We start from the raw sequence: 14,703 nt of genomic DNA on the forward strand, positions 1-14,703 counted from the left end.
TGTCCTGCTACCTTCAGGGATCTGTGGACATTTACTCCAAGGTTTCTCACCTCCTCTAAACCTCTCAGTATTTTCCCATTAATCATGTGTTCCTTTGCCTTGTTTGACCTCCCCAAATGCATCACCTCACGCTTCTCCAGGTTGAATTCCATTTGCCACTTTTCTGCCCATCTGGCCAAACCATCAATATCTTCCTGTAGCCTTAAGCTATCCTCCTCGCTATCTACCACACGGCCAATCTTTGTGTCACCTGCAAACTTCTTGATCATGCCCACTACATTTACGTCCTAATTGTTTGAAGATCATTTTTAAAAAAGGTTATGTTTCATATTTTATCGGAGAACTTTATAAAAATACAAATTGACTGCGATAAATTTTGCATTTGCACTAAGTGTGTTTTTATATACTGTATTTACAGAAATATATGTATTAAAAGAAGTCTAGCCTAATGAAAGCATCTCAAAGTTATCTTTAAGAAGTCTGTATTATTGCATCTTTGGAAAAGTGATCCCAAATTCCATTTAGTTATATTATTAAATTTACAATAGGCCAGGCACAAGACCAACAATTATCTAATTGATTTGTTTGTTTAGTTAGAATATTTTTAGGAAGCCAATTTAAAAATTGAAAGCACTGCATCCTGAATGGAACTAGGCTTGTTACATTTATTTCAAACGTTAAAAAAAGGAATCCCACATTTACAAAAACAAAAAGAACATGCAAGTCACTTGTCTTACCTTCTTATATTGTAAGGATCTTCTGGTGGTCTAATTCCCTGTTGCTGCATCATCATATGATACTGACCCATTCTTTCATCAGATCGATTGTACAAAGGCATTCTGGCTTGTGGCTGGCCATTTATCTGATGATGTGGGATACGATGACGTGTAGCCCCCAACATGGAGTGAGGAGGTCGCCGAGTTGCATAAGGGTTCGTGTTAAAAGGAGATGTAGATTGAGCTGTATAGATAGATGAATGCGAAAGAATACCATGGGGAGCTTGGATCCCTGGATGCATTCCAGGTCCCCTGTATATCAGTCCACTTACAGGCTGTGCATTTTGTCTTTTAGCAGCAGCATTATGACTGTCTAAATCCAGGATTTCCTTTGGACTTTCAGGCCTTTCCTGCTCTTTATCCAATTTTTCATCTTTTATAGTGTGTGACATATTGCTGGTCCCCTGGCCCGTGTCTTTGTTTTCTTTAGAGTTTCCATTCATCCCTTCCTGCATTGCATTTGCTGATGTATGACTATCAGATGACCCTTCCGAACCTTGCAATGGAATACCAGGCCCTGGTGTTTTCCCATTTCTATTATGTACTGACAAATGTCTAGACTGCTGGAGATGATGGCCTGTCGGTGATAGGGCTTGGGGCCAGTCCTCTGTATGATAACCTTGCCCTTGAGGGTAAGTGTAATAATGAGGATGTTGATATTGGTGATATGGTGATTGAATTTGTTGCTGAGAAGCATATGGATAACATTGGACTTGGTGCTGATATGCAGGGTAGATCCCTGCTGGCAACTGTTGAGAAAAGTTTGGATTAGGAAAAGTCTGCCGGTTTGTGAATGGCTGGGGTCCACCCATGCCTCTTCCGAAGGGTCTGCAACCACGAGCCATACCATACTGACCTGCAACTGAGTAGTCTGGGTTATGTCCATACTGTGTGTGTGTCATCATTCCCATCATCCCAGGATTAGTTCCATTATTATTTCCTTGTTTGCCTTGCGTTAAACTGTTGGCATTTTTTACAGAATCCTCATTTGTGTTCAGTGAACTAGTGGAAGCCAATTGGTCTGAAGATTCAGTGTAATGGACGGAGTTGGGGACACTTTGGTTGACTAGGTTATCATTCTGGACCTTGACCTCAGCTTCAATTTGATTTTTAACTTTTTTCTCTCTGCCCACTCTGCCACTGATTTTCTTATTATTCTTTGCCCTGCTCTTTACAGCCCTTTTTTTTGAATCAGGAATTTGTTTGTTTGGCTCTTTGTGTGTCTTTACAACTGAACAGCTAATATCTTCCAATTTAATGCTGTTTGTGTCTTCGTCTTCACGTTTAATGGATCCCAACCCATTACTTTGACTCTCACTTGTGCCTGGTTCAGTAAAATTGGTTGAATTCGGCTTGATGTTGCCTTCAGAGAGCTGCGGTGTGGTCTGTTTGGTAACTGAAGGTGAGATTCCTGATTCTGTGTATTGCTGTTTTTGCTCCCCTGTGGTTGATGTGTTTTTGATTGGCTCAGTTTCTGTTCAAGGATAAACAAATTACATTCAGTATCAATCACCACATGTAGATTTTCAATCTCAAGCCCTTTCAGGAAAGAGAATCACTAGGGTGATTCCATCCCATATCAATTGGTTCTACTCCTCTTTGGGAATATATGCATAATAAACAAACTTAAAACATTTGTAAAGGAAAGAGAATGGTGATTAGGAGGAAACATAATTAATTCATATTTAACTTCTATTATAAACACCATTAGAAAGGTACATTTTACAAAATTAATGGTTGATCTGCGGACTTTCAGCGTTGGACATGCGAGTACATTTACCTTGAGTTTCATCAATATTTCCTGCCATCTGAGTATCCTGTGACGTTCCCAATGAATCAACTCTGTCCTCCACTGCTTGTTTATGAGGCTGCATGCTAGAGATATGCTGCTGGGCTCCAGCATGCTGTTGTTGTGGTGCTGGTGCATGAGGGCCAGAAAGATAAGGTGAAGAATGCCCCGGTGGACAGACAGGGGCAGAAAGTTGCTGCATTGCAATCATCTCTGGACTAGACAGCATAGAATCAATGTGGAGTCCTTGATGTGGAGGTCTCAGGAAAGGAGGAGGCATTCTCTGTATATTAGGCGTTTGAGGTGAATTAGGAAGTCTAGGATAGCCTGGAGGCCCATTATGAGGTAGACGACCTGGCTGATCTGGCCAGTGATTGAGCGGCACAGATGGTCTCATTAGATTCTGGTCCACCATTTGGGGAAATGGGTGATGCTGTGACTGTGGGGACTGGCCTGGACCAACCAGTGGATTTTTGTCAATGGGTCCTAAAGGTCTTTCAATTGAACCATCAATATTGCCATTCCATACATGACGAGGTCCATGACGTGGGCCATTAGGATGACCATATGGGTTGTACACATGCCTCCCCTGAAAATCAGAGTTTGGCCGATGAACTGGCCCCTCCAGGCAGTGTGCTGTATATCCTGATTGAAATGGTTGGCTTGGGTACATACTTCCTTCCTGAGGTGGAGCACTCACAGTTCCAGGCGGCATTGATGGGGGTCTAGGGCCGAGAGAAGGTCCATGTACTGGTCCGACATAAGCTGTTTTATTGCCAGGTCCCATCATCCGGGGCCCCTGATGTTCATTCACAGTCACCTGATGCTGTAATTTAAAAAAAAAATAGTAAAACTACTTCCATTTCTCAAAAAAGATCAACAAGTTCACATACTATTTTTCAAGTCATTTGGAAAAACAGACCGTTCATGCCCAGTAAAGACATACAATATTCCTACTTTTAAGATATGAACCTTACTCAAGGTGGACTTTTGAAAATTGACTTTACTTTTTAAAAAAAGGTGGACAATGCTGCAAAAGATGGCCACCTGTGTATTCAAACACTGCCACGTTGTATATTAAGGACAAAAGGATATATTCGAGGCCAAGAGGTGCCAATTACACCCATCCTGAAACCATCAAGAGACATTCCTGAATTGAATGGGTTCTTTTGAAACAAAGAAGGTGTGAAGTCGCCACATCATCACAGGATTATACTCATCCAGACATTAATAGGTGGCCATGGATTGCACATCCTGGGCCATTGTGTGTTCACACCAGGGGAGAAAAACCACGTGACAACAGAAAGTGCCAGAAATACTCAGCAGGTCTGGCAGTATCTGTATAGAGAGAAACAGTGTTAATGTTTCAGGACTGTGACCATTCATCTATTCTGATACGTCCTAAAATGATAACTCAAGTTTCTCTATACACAGATGCTGCCAGACGTACTGAGTATTTCCAGCACTTTCTGTTCTCATTTCAGAGTTCCAGCAGCTGCAGTATTTTGCTCGGATATTAGAGAAAACATGTGTCAGCTATCAGAAATGCTCATGCAGAATTGCGATCTTAGAAAGTAACCCCATGGAGAGAGTGAGTTAGTGAGGATGAGAGAGGGAGAGAGAGAGAGAGAGAGAGTGAGTGAGGGGGAGAGAGTGAGTGAGGAGGGGGAGAGAGAGTGAGAGAGTGAGTGAGTGAGGGGGGGGAGAGTGTGAGAGTGAGTGAGTGAGGGGGGAGAGAGTGAGTGAGTGAGGAGGGGGAGAGTGAGTGAGTGAGAGAGAGTGAGAGAGGGAGAGAGAGAGAGAGAGAGAGAGAGAGTGAGGGGGGAGAGAGAGAGAGAGTGAGTGGGTGAGGGGGAGAGAGAGTGAGTGGGTGAGGGGGAGAGAGAGTGAGTGGGTGAGGGGGAGAGAGAGTGAGTGGGTGAGGGGGAGAGAGAGTGAGTGGGTGAGGGGGAGAGAGAGTGAGTGGGTGAGGGGGAGAGAGAGTGAGTGGGTGAGGGGGAGAGAGAGTGAGTGGGTGAGGGGGAGAGAGAGTGAGTGGGTGAGGGGAGAGAGAGTGAGTGGGTGAGGGGGAGAGAGAGTGAGTGGGTGAGGGGGAGAGAGAGTGAGTGGGTGAGGGGGAGAGAGAGTGAGTGGGTGAGGGGGAGAGAGAGTGAGTGGGTGAGGGGGAGAGAGAGTGAGTGGGTGAGGGGGAGAGAGAGTGAGTGGGTGAGGGGGAGAGAGAGTGAGTGGGTGAGGGGGAGAGAGAGTGAGTGGGTGAGGGGGAGAGAGAGTGAGTGGGTGAGGGGGAGAGAGAGTGAGTGGGTGAGGGGGAGAGAGAGTGAGTGGGTGAGGGGGAGAGAGAGTGAGTGGGTGAGGGGGAGAGAGAGTGAGTGGGTGAGGGGGAGAGAGAGTGAGTGGGTGAGGGGGAGAGAGAGTGAGTGGGTGAGGGGGAGAGGAGAGGGGAGAGAGTGAGTGGGTGAGGGGGGAGAGAGAGTGAGTGGGTGAGGGGGAGAGAGAGTGAGTGGGTGAGGGGAGAGAGAGTGAGTGGGTGAGGGGGAGAGAGAGTGAGTGGGTGAGGGGGAGAGAGAGTGAGTGGGTGAGGGGGAGAGAGAGTGAGTGGGTGAGGGGGAGAGAGAGTGAGTGGGTGAGGGGGAGAGAGAGTGAGTGGGTGAGGGGGAGAGAGAGTGAGTGGGTGAGGGGGAGAGAGAGTGAGTGGGTGAGGGGGAGAGAGAGTGAGTGGGTGAGGGGGAGAGAGAGTGAGTGGGTGAGGGGGAGAGAGAGTGAGTGGGTGAGGGGAGAGAGAGTGAGTGGGTGAGGGGGAGAGAGAGTGAGTGGGTGAGGGGGAGAGAGAGTGAGTGGGTGAGGGGGAGAGAGAGTGAGTGGGTGAGGGGAGAGAGAGTGAGTGGGTGAGGGGGAGAGAGAGTGAGTGGGTGAGGGGGAGAGAGAGTGAGTGGGTGAGGGGGAGAGAGAGTGAGTGGGTGAGGGGGAGAGAGAGTGAGTGGGTGAGGGGGAGAGAGAGTGAGTGGGTGAGGGGGAGAGAGAGTGAGTGGGTGAGGGGGGAGAGAGAGTGAGTGGGTGAGGGGGAGAGAGAGTGAGTGGGTGAGGGGGAGAGAGAGTGAGTGGGTGAGGGGAGAGAGAGTGAGTGGGTGAGGGGGAGAGAGAGTGAGTGGGTGAGGGGGAGAGAGAGTGAGTGGGTGAGGGGGAGAGAGAGTGAGTGGGTGAGGGGGAGAGAGAGTGAGTGGGTGAGGGGGAGAGAGAGTGAGTGGGTGAGGGGGAGAGAGAGTGAGTGGGTGAGGGGGAGAGAGAGTGAGTGGGTGAGGGGGAGAGAGAGTGAGTGGGTGAGGGGGAGAGAGAGTGAGTGGGTGAGGGGGAGAGAGAGTGAGTGGGTGAGGGGGAGAGAGAGTGAGTGGGTGAGGGGAGAGAGAGTGAGTGGGTGAGGGGGAGAGAGAGTGAGTGGGTGAGGGGGAGAGAGAGTGAGTGGGTGAGGGGGAGAGAGAGTGAGTGGGTGAGGGGGAGAGAGAGTGAGTGGGTGAGGGGGAGAGAGAGTGAGTGGGTGAGGGGGAGAGAGAGTGAGTGGGTGAGGGGGAGAGAGAGTGAGTGGGTGAGGGGGGAGAGAGAGTGAGTGGGTGAGGGGGAGAGAGAGTGAGTGGGTGAGGGGGAGAGAGAGTGAGTGGGTGAGGGGGAGAGAGAGTGAGTGGGTGAGGGGGAGAGAGAGTGAGTGGGTGAGGGGAGAGAGAGTGAGTGGGTGAGGGGGAGAGAGAGTGAGTGGGTGAGGGGGAGAGAGAGTGAGTGGGTGAGGGGGAGAGAGAGTGAGTGGGTGAGGGGGAGAGAGAGTGAGTGGGTGAGGGGGAGAGAGAGTGAGTGGGTGAGGGGGAGAGAGAGTGAGTGGGTGAGGGGGAGAGAGAGTGAGTGGGTGAGGGGGAGAGAGAGTGAGTGGGTGAGGGGGAGAGAGAGTGAGTGGGTGAGGGGGAGAGAGAGTGAGTGGGTGAGGGGGAGAGAGAGTGAGTGGGTGAGGGGGAGAGAGAGTGAGTGGGTGAGGGGGAGAGAGAGTGAGTGGGTGAGGGGGAGAGAGAGTGAGTGGGTGAGGGGGAGAGAGAGTGAGTGGGTGAGGGGGAGAGAGAGTGAGTGGGTGAGGGGGAGAGAGAGTGAGTGGGTGAGGGGGAGAGAGAGTGAGTGGGTGAGGGGGGAGAGAGAGTGAGTGGGTGAGGGGGAGAGAGAGTGAGTGGGTGAGGGGGAGAGAGAGTGAGTGGGTGAGGGGGAGAGAGAGTGAGTGGGTGAGGGGGAGAGAGAGTGAGTGGGTGAGGGGGAGAGAGAGTGAGTGGGTGAGGGGGAGAGAGAGTGAGTGGGTGAGGGGGAGAGAGAGTGAGTGGGTGAGGGGGAGAGAGAGTGAGTGGGTGAGGGGGAGAGAGAGTGAGTGGGTGAGGGGGAGAGAGAGTGAGTGGGTGAGGGGGAGAGAGAGTGAGTGGGTGAGGGGGAGAGAGAGTGAGTGGGTGAGGGGGAGAGAGAGTGAGTGGGTGAGGGGGAGAGAGAGTGAGTGGGTGAGGGGGAGAGAGAGTGAGTGGGTGAGGGGGAGAGAGAGTGAGTGGGTGAGGGGGAGAGAGAGTGAGTGGGTGAGGGGAGAGAGAGTGAGTGGGTGAGGGGGAGAGAGAGTGAGTGGGTGAGGGGGAGAGAGAGTGAGGTGTGGTGAGGGGGAGAGAGAGTGAGTGGGTGAGGGGGAGAGAGAGTGAGTGGGTGAGGGGGAGAGAGAGTGAGTGGGTGAGGGGAGAGAGAGTGAGTGGGTGAGGGGGAGAGAGAGTGAGTGGGTGAGGGGGAGAGAGAGTGAGTGGGTGAGGGGGAGAGAGAGTGAGTGGGTGAGGGGGAGAGAGAGTGAGTGGGGTGAGGGGGAGAGAGAGTGAGTGGGTGAGGGGGAGAGAGAGTGAGTGGGTGAGGGGGAGAGAGAGTGAGTGGGTGAGGGGAGAGAGAGTGAGTGGGTGAGGGGGAGAGAGAGTGAGTGGGTGAGGGGGAGAGAGAGAGTGAGTGGGTGAGGGGGGAGAGAGAGTGAGTGGGTGAGGGGAGAGAGAGTGAGTGGGTGAGGGTGGAGAGAGAGTGAGTGGGTGAGGGGAGAGAGAGTGAGTGGGTGAGGGGGAGAGAGAGTGAGTGGGTGAGGGGGAGAGAGAGTGAGTGGGTGAGGGGGAGAGAGAGTGAGTGGGTGAGGGGGAGAGAGAGTGAGTGGGTGAGGGGGAGAGAGAGTGAGTGGGTGAGGGGGAGAGAGAGTGAGTGGGTGAGGGGGAGAGAGAGTGAGTGGGTGAGGGGGAGAGAGAGTGAGGGGTGAGGGGAGAGAGTGAGTGGGTGAGGGGGAGAGAGAGTGAGTGGGTGAGGGGGAGAGAGAGTGAGTGGGTGAGGGGGAGAGAGAGTGAAGTGGGTGAGGGGGAGAGAGAGTGAGTGGGTGAGGGGGAGAGAGAGTGAGTGGGTGAGGGGGAGAGAGAGTGAGTGGGTGAGGGGGAGAGAGAGTGAGTGGGTGAGGGGGAGAGAGAGTGAGTGGGTGAGGGGGAGAGAGAGTGAGTGGTGAGGGGGAGAGAGAGTGAGTGGGTGAGGGGGAGAGAGAGTGAGTGGGTGAGGGGGAGAGAGAGTGAGTGGGTGAGGGGAGAGAGAGTGAGTGGGTGAGGGGGAGAGAGAGTGAGTGGGTGAGGGGGAGAGAGAGAGTGGAGTGGGTGAGGGGGAGAGAGAGTGAGTGGGTGAGGGGAGAGAGAGTGAGTGGGTGAGGGGAGAGAGAGTGAGGGTGGGGGAGAGAGAGAGTGAGGTGAGGGTGAGGGGGAGAGAGAGTGAGTGGGTGAGGGGGAGAGAGAGTGAGTGGTGTGAGGGGGAGAGAGAGTGAGTGGGTGAGGGGGAGAGAGAGTGAGTGGGTGAGGGGGAGAGAGAGTGAGTGGGTGAGGGGGAGAGAGAGTGAGTGGGTGAGGGGGAGAGAGAGTGAGTGGGTGAGGGGGAGAGAGAGTGAGTGGGTGAGGGGGAGAGAGAGTGAGTGGGTGAGGGGGAGAGAGAGTGAGTGGGTGAGGGGGAGAGAGAGTGAGGGTGAGGGGAGAGAGAGTGAGTGGGTGAGGGGGAGAGAGAGTGAGTGGGTGAGGGGGAGAGAGAGAGTGAGTGGGTGAGGGGGAGAGAGAGTGAGTGGGTGAGGGGAGAGAGAGTGAGTGGGTGAGGGGGAGAGAGAGTGAGTGGGTGAGGGGGAGAGAGAGTGGGTGAGGGGAGAGAGAGTGAGTGGGTGAGGGGGAGAGAGAGTGAGTGGGGTGAGGGGGAGAGAGAGTGAGTGGGTGAGGGGGAGAGAGAGAGTGAGTGGGTGAGGGGTGAGAGAGAGTGAGTGGGTGAGGGGGGAGAGAGAGTGAGTGGGTGAGGGGGAGAGAGAGTGAGTGGGTGAGGGGGAGAGAGAGTGAGTGGGTGAGGGGGAGAGAGAGTGAGTGGGTGAGGGGGAGAGAGAGTGAGTGGGTGAGGGGGAGAGAGAGAGTGAGTGGGTGAGGGGGAGAGAGAGTGAGTGGGGTGAGGGGAGAGAGAGAGTGAGTGGGTGAGGGGAGAGAGAGTGAGTGGGTGAGGGGGAGAGAGAGTGAGTGGGTGAGGGGAGAGAGAGTGAGTGGGTGAGGGGGAGAGAGAGTGAGTGGGTGAGGGGAGAGAGAGTGAGTGGGTGAGGGGGAGAGAGAGTGAGTGGGTGAGGGGGAGAGAGAGTGAGTGGGTGAGGGGGAGAGAGAGTGAGTGGGTGAGGGGGAGAGAGAGTGAGTGGGTGAGGGGGAGAGAGAGTGAGTGGAGTGAGGGGAGAGAGAGAGAGTGAGTGGGTGAGGGGGAGAGAGAGTGAGTGGGTTGAGGGGGAGAGAGAGTGAGTGGGTGAGGGGGAGAGAGAGTGAGTGGGTGAGGGGAGAGAGAGTGAGTGGGTGAGGGGGGAGAGGGTGAGAGAGAAGTGAGTGGGTGAGGGGGAGAGAGAGTGAAGTGGGTGAAGGGGGAGAGAGAGAGAGTGTGGGTGAGGGGGAGAGAGAGTGAGTGGTGTGAGGGGGATGAGAGAGTGAGTGGGTGCAGGGGGAGAGAGAAGTGAGTGGGTGAGGGGGGAGAGAGAGTGAGTGGGTGAGGGGGAGAGAGAGAGTGAGTGGTGTTGAGGGGGAGAGAGAGTGATGTGGGTGAGGGGGAGAGAGAGTGAGTGGGTGAGCGGGGAGAGAGAGTGAGTGGGTGAGGGGGAGAGAGAGTTGAGTGGGTGAGGGGGAGAGAGAGAGAGTGGGTGAGGGGAGAGAGAGTGAGTGGGTGAGGGGGAGAGAGAGTGAGTGGTGTGAGGGGGAGAGAGAGTGAGTGGGTGAGGGGAGGAGAGAGTGAGGTGGGTAGAGGGGGGGAGAGAGAGTGATGTGGGTGAGGGGGAGGAGAGGAGTGAAGTGGGTGAGGGGGAGAGAGAGTGAGTGGGTGAGGGGCGAGAGAGGGTGGGAGTGGGGGGTGAGGGGGAGAGAGAGTGAGTGGGTGAGGGGGAGAGAGAGTGAGTGGGTGAGGGGGAGAGAGAGAGTGAGTGGGTGAGGGGGGAGAGAGTGAGTGGGTGAGGGGAGAGAGAGTGAGTGGGTGAGGGGGAGAGAGAGTGAGTGGGTGAGGGGGAGAGAGAGTGAGGGGTGAGGGGGAGAGAGAGTGAGTGGGTGAGGGGGAGAGAGAGTGAGTGGTGAGGGGGGAGGAGAGAGAGTGAGTGGGTGAGGGGGAGAGAGAGTGAGTGGGTGAGGGGGAGAGAGAGTGAGTGGGTGAGGGGGAGATGAGAGTGAGTGGGTGAGGGGGAGAGAGAGTGAGTGGGTGAGGGGGAGAGAGAGTGAGTGGGTGAGGGGGAGAGAGAGTGAGTGGTGAGGGGAGAGAGAGTGAGTGGTGAGGGGGAGAGAGAGTGAGGGTGAGGGGGAGAGAGAGTGAGTGGGTGAAGGGGGAGAGAGAGTGAGTGGGTGAGGGGAGAGAGTGAGTGAGTGGTGAGGGGAGGAGAGAGAGTGAGTGGGTGAGGGGGAGAGAAGAGAGTGAGGGGAGGGGGAAGAGAGAGTGAGGGGGGTGAGAGAGAGTGAGGGGGGAGAAGAGAGTGAGGGGGGGGAAAGAGAGTGAGGGGGGGAGTGAAGAGAGTGAGGGGGGGAAGAGAGTGAGGGGGGGGAAGAGTGAGTGAGGGGGGGAAAGAGAGTGAGGGGGGGGGTGAGAAGAGAGTGAGGGGGGGGGGAGAAGAGAGTGAGGGGGGGGGGAGAAGAGAGTGAGGGGGGGGAAAGAGAGTGAGGGGGGGGGAAAGAGAGTGAGGGGGGGGGAAAGAGAGTGAGGGGGGGAAAGAGAGAGTGAGGGGGGGGAAGAGAGTGAGGGGGGGGAAAGAGAGTGAGGGGGGGGAAAGAGAGTGAGGGGGGGAAAGAGAGTGAGGGGGGGGAAAGAGAGTGAGGGGGGGAAGAGAGTGAGGGGGGGGGAAAGAGAGTGAGGGGGGGGAAAGAGAGTGAGGGGGGGAAGAGGAGTGAGGGGGGGAAGAGAGTGAGGGGGGGGAAAGAGAGTGAGGGGGGGGGAAAGAGAGTGAGGGGGGGGGAAGAGAGTGAGGGGGGGAAGAGAGTGAGGGGGGGAAGAGAGTGAGGGGGGGGAAAGAGAGTGAGGGGGGGGAAAGAGAGTGAGGGGGGGGAAAGAGAGTGAGGGGGGGGAAAGAGAGTGAGGGGGGGAAAGAGAGTGAGGGGGGGAAGAGAGTGAGGGTGGGGGGGGAAGAGAGAGTGAGGGGGGGGAAAGAGAGTGAGGAGGGGGGAAGAGAGAGTGAGGGGGGAAAGAGAGAGTGAGGAGGGGGGAAGAGAGAGTGAGGAGGGGGGGAAAGAGAGAGTGAGGAGGGGGGGAAGAGAGAGTGAGGAGGGGGAAGAGAGTGAGGAGGGGGGAAAGAGAGAGTGAGGGGGGGGGAAAGAGAGAGTGAGGGGGGGGGAAGAGAGAGTGAGGGGGGGGAAAGAGAGAGTGAGGGGGGGGGAAAGAGAGAGTGAGGGGGGGGGAAAGAGAGAGTGAGGGGGGGGAAAGAGAGAGTGGAGTGGGGGGGGAAAGAGAGAGTGAGGGGGGGGGGAAAGAGAGAGTGAGGGGGGGGGAAAGAGAGAGTGAGGGGGGGGAAGAGAGAGTGAGGGGGGGGAAGAGAGAGTGAGGGGGGGAAAGAGAGAGTGAGGGGGGGGGAAAGAGAGAGATGAGGGGGGGGAAAGAGAGAGTGAGGGGGGGGAAAGAGAGAGTGAGGGGGGGGAAAGAGAGAGTGAGGGGGGGGAAAGAGAGAGTGAGGGGGGGGAAAGAGAGAGTGAGGGGGGGGAAAGAGAGAGTGAGGGGGAGTGAGAGAGTGAGTATGAGGGGGAGTGAAGAGAGTGAGTGTGAGGGGGAGTGAGAGAGTGAGTGTGAGGGGGAGTGAGAGAGTGAGTGAGGGGGAGTGAGAGAGTGAGTGTGAGGGGGAGTGAGAGAGTGAGTGTGAGGGGGAGTGAGAGAGTGAGTGTGAGGGGGAGTGAGAGAGTGAGGTGAGGGGAGAGAGAGAGTGAGTGTGGGGAGTGAGAGAGGAGTGTGAGGGGGAGTGAGAGAGTGAGTGTGAGGGGGAGTGAGAGAGTGAGTGTGAGGGGAGTGAGAGAGTGAGTGTGAGGGGGAGTGAGAGAGTGAGTGTGAGGGGGAGTGAGAGAGTGAGTGTGAGGGGGAGTGAGAGAGTGAGTGTGAGGGGGAGTGAGAGAGTGAGTGTGAGGGGGAGTGAGAGAGTGAGTGTGAGGGGGGAGTGAGAGAGTGAGTGTGAGGGGGAGTGAGAGAGTGAGTGTGAGGGGGAGTGGAGAGTGAGTGTGAGGGGAGTGAGAGAGTGAGTGTGAGGGGGTGAGAGAGTGAGTGTGAGGGGGAGTGAGAGAGTGAGTGTGAGGGGGAGTGAGAGAGTGAGTGTGAGGGGGGAGTGAGAGAGTGAGTGTGAGGGGGAGTGATGAGAGTGAGTGTGAGGGGGAGTGAGAGAGTGAGTGTGAGGGGGAAGTGAGAGAGTGAGTGTGAGGGGGAGTGAGAGAGTGAGTGTGAGGGGGAGTGAGAGAGTGAGTGTGAGGGGGGTGAGAGAGTGAGTGTGAGGGGGTGTGATGAGAGTGAGTGGTGAGGGGGAAGTGAGAGAGTGAGTGTGAGGGGGAGTGAGAGAGTGAGTGTGAGGGGGAGTGAGAGAGTGAGTGTGAGGGGGAGTGAGAGAGTGAGTGTGAGGGAGGGAGTGAGAGAGAGAGTGTGAGGGGGAATGAGAGAGAGAGTGTGAGGAGAGGAGAGAGAGATATCATTAGAGCATCACAGAAAAAGTAGTCCAGCCAGTGGCTGTGGAAAGAAGTCCGGCCAGGCAAGGAAGGAGCCGTGCTGCTAATTCTACACTTCAACTTGTTGCAGTAGAGAACTGAGAGTGACTCACCACCTCCAATCGGAAAATCTCAACCACCAGAAATCTACATCACCTTAACAAGTCAAGACTACAAACAAACCAGGCCTGCATCTTTAAAGAGTCTGTCCTACTTTCGAAGATTCAACAGGTTTACTGTAAACCACAACCCCAATCACACCTTGCACCCTTCCATCTATCTTCTCTTGACAGTGCATGTCAGAGTGATCGTGTGCATGACTGGTGCAGTGCTTAGCACCACAGCCTCACAGCTCAGAGACCCGGGTTCGATTCTGGGTACTACCTGTGCGGAGTTTGCAAGTTCTCCCTTGACCGTGTGGGTTTTCGCCGGGTGCTCCGGTTTCCTCCCACAGCCAAAGACTTGCAGGTTGATAGGTAAATTGGACATTGTAAATTTGCCCTCTAGTGCAGGTAGGTTGTAGGGAATTATGGGATTACTGTAGGGTTAGTATAAATGGAGTGGTTGTTGGTCGGCACAGACTCGGTGGGCCGAAGGCTGTTCAGTGCTGTATCTGATTATGCCTGATCTCAACTGACTAAGGCTAGTAAACATTTCTGGAAATGAATATTGTTCAATAAAGTTAATCTTCTTGTTTTAAATCTACAAGAAAACCTGTCAATGTCTGTTTATGTGACCCTAAAGACACTCGGCGGCTAAAGCGTCACTTTTACAAAACACAATTGTGGTCAGTTGGGAGGTCGAATAGTGAGAACCATCCCCACCCCTTATCACCTATCCGTACCAAGACTCGATTACTATTATAGGCTGAGGAAAGACCTGCTTTCAAGTTGTTGTACAATCAACTAAGAATTATACAGGCTTGTGTTGGCTTATTCTCCACTGTGTATTTGCTGAGACTCCCACATTTTAGGAATTTTAACAGCACGTACAGTTTTTAATCCCTCTTCAGCTGACGGTAATAACTCTGAGATGCACATCAGCTCAAACCCTACTTTTTTCAGAAAGGCTGAGACTTCCATATGAAAACCTCGACATGAAGATATTTAAAGACACAGATTGTTTTACAGTCAACTTCAATCATTTTAAGTGTCTTGATGTAACAAACATTTTTAACCCTTTTATTGGTGAATAGTGGCTTGTCTGAAGAGCAACATTTGGAAAAATATTTTGGGTGATTGGACTGTTCAGCTTCCATATTTTGGGAAAAAATGGCAATTTTCCTCGTTCATTCCTGATTTGTTTGTTTTATAAATATAAAACAGCGCAGTAGTTAGCACCACAGCCTCTCAGCTCCAGCGACCCGGGTACAGTTCTGGGTACTGCCTGTGAGGAGTTTGCAAGTTCTCCCTGTGACCGCATGGGTTTCCGCCGGGTGCTCCGGTTTCCTCCCACAGCCAAAGACTTGCAGGTTGATAGGTAAATTGGCCATTGTAAATTGCCCCTAGTGCAGGTAGGTGGTAGGAGAATGGTGGGGATGTAGTAGGGAATATGGGATTACTGTAGGATTAGTATAAATGGGTGGTTGTTGGTCGGCACAGACTCGGTGGGCCGAAGGGCCTGTTTCAGTGCTGTATCTCTAAATTAAAAAAAAATAAAATAAAGATTGAAACAAATAAAATAATGTGATATCAGAGCATGTTGAATGAGCAGTGTGAGTGACAACAAATGCATACTATCTTATCAACTTTTATTCATTTCATGCATAACTAGTGGATTCTCTGTGCCATTGCTCACATCAGATGAAACACTATGTCATAAAGACAAGAGCATTTCACCACGTAATGTAACATGCATTATTCTGCTGCTAAAGTGGAGTTGTGTTTAGGTAGGCACTTCCCTTTAAGATCTGAATATCTCA

At 53.5% G+C, this 14,703-nt stretch overlaps 1 protein-coding gene across 3 annotated transcripts in view; it reads right to left on the reverse strand.

The window, feature by feature from the left end:
- cecr2 (CECR2 histone acetyl-lysine reader) overlaps window positions 1-14,703 on the reverse strand; it is a 178,097-nt gene that overhangs the window by 22,807 nt on the left and 140,587 nt on the right. For all 3 annotated transcript variants that reach the window (XM_068050654.1, XM_068050653.1, XM_068050652.1), the window contains 2 exons: window positions 2,557-3,391; window positions 738-2,250 (listed from right to left, as the gene is read on the reverse strand). In XM_068050654.1, coding sequence (XP_067906755.1) covers window positions 738-2,250; window positions 2,557-3,391 — 2,348 coding nt within the window. The remainder of the gene's footprint in view (window positions 1-737; window positions 2,251-2,556; window positions 3,392-14,703) is intronic.

This window comes from Heterodontus francisci, chromosome 18 (assembly GCF_036365525.1).
Source record: "Heterodontus francisci isolate sHetFra1 chromosome 18, sHetFra1.hap1, whole genome shotgun sequence".
Taxonomy (NCBI): domain Eukaryota; kingdom Metazoa; phylum Chordata; class Chondrichthyes; order Heterodontiformes; family Heterodontidae; genus Heterodontus; species Heterodontus francisci.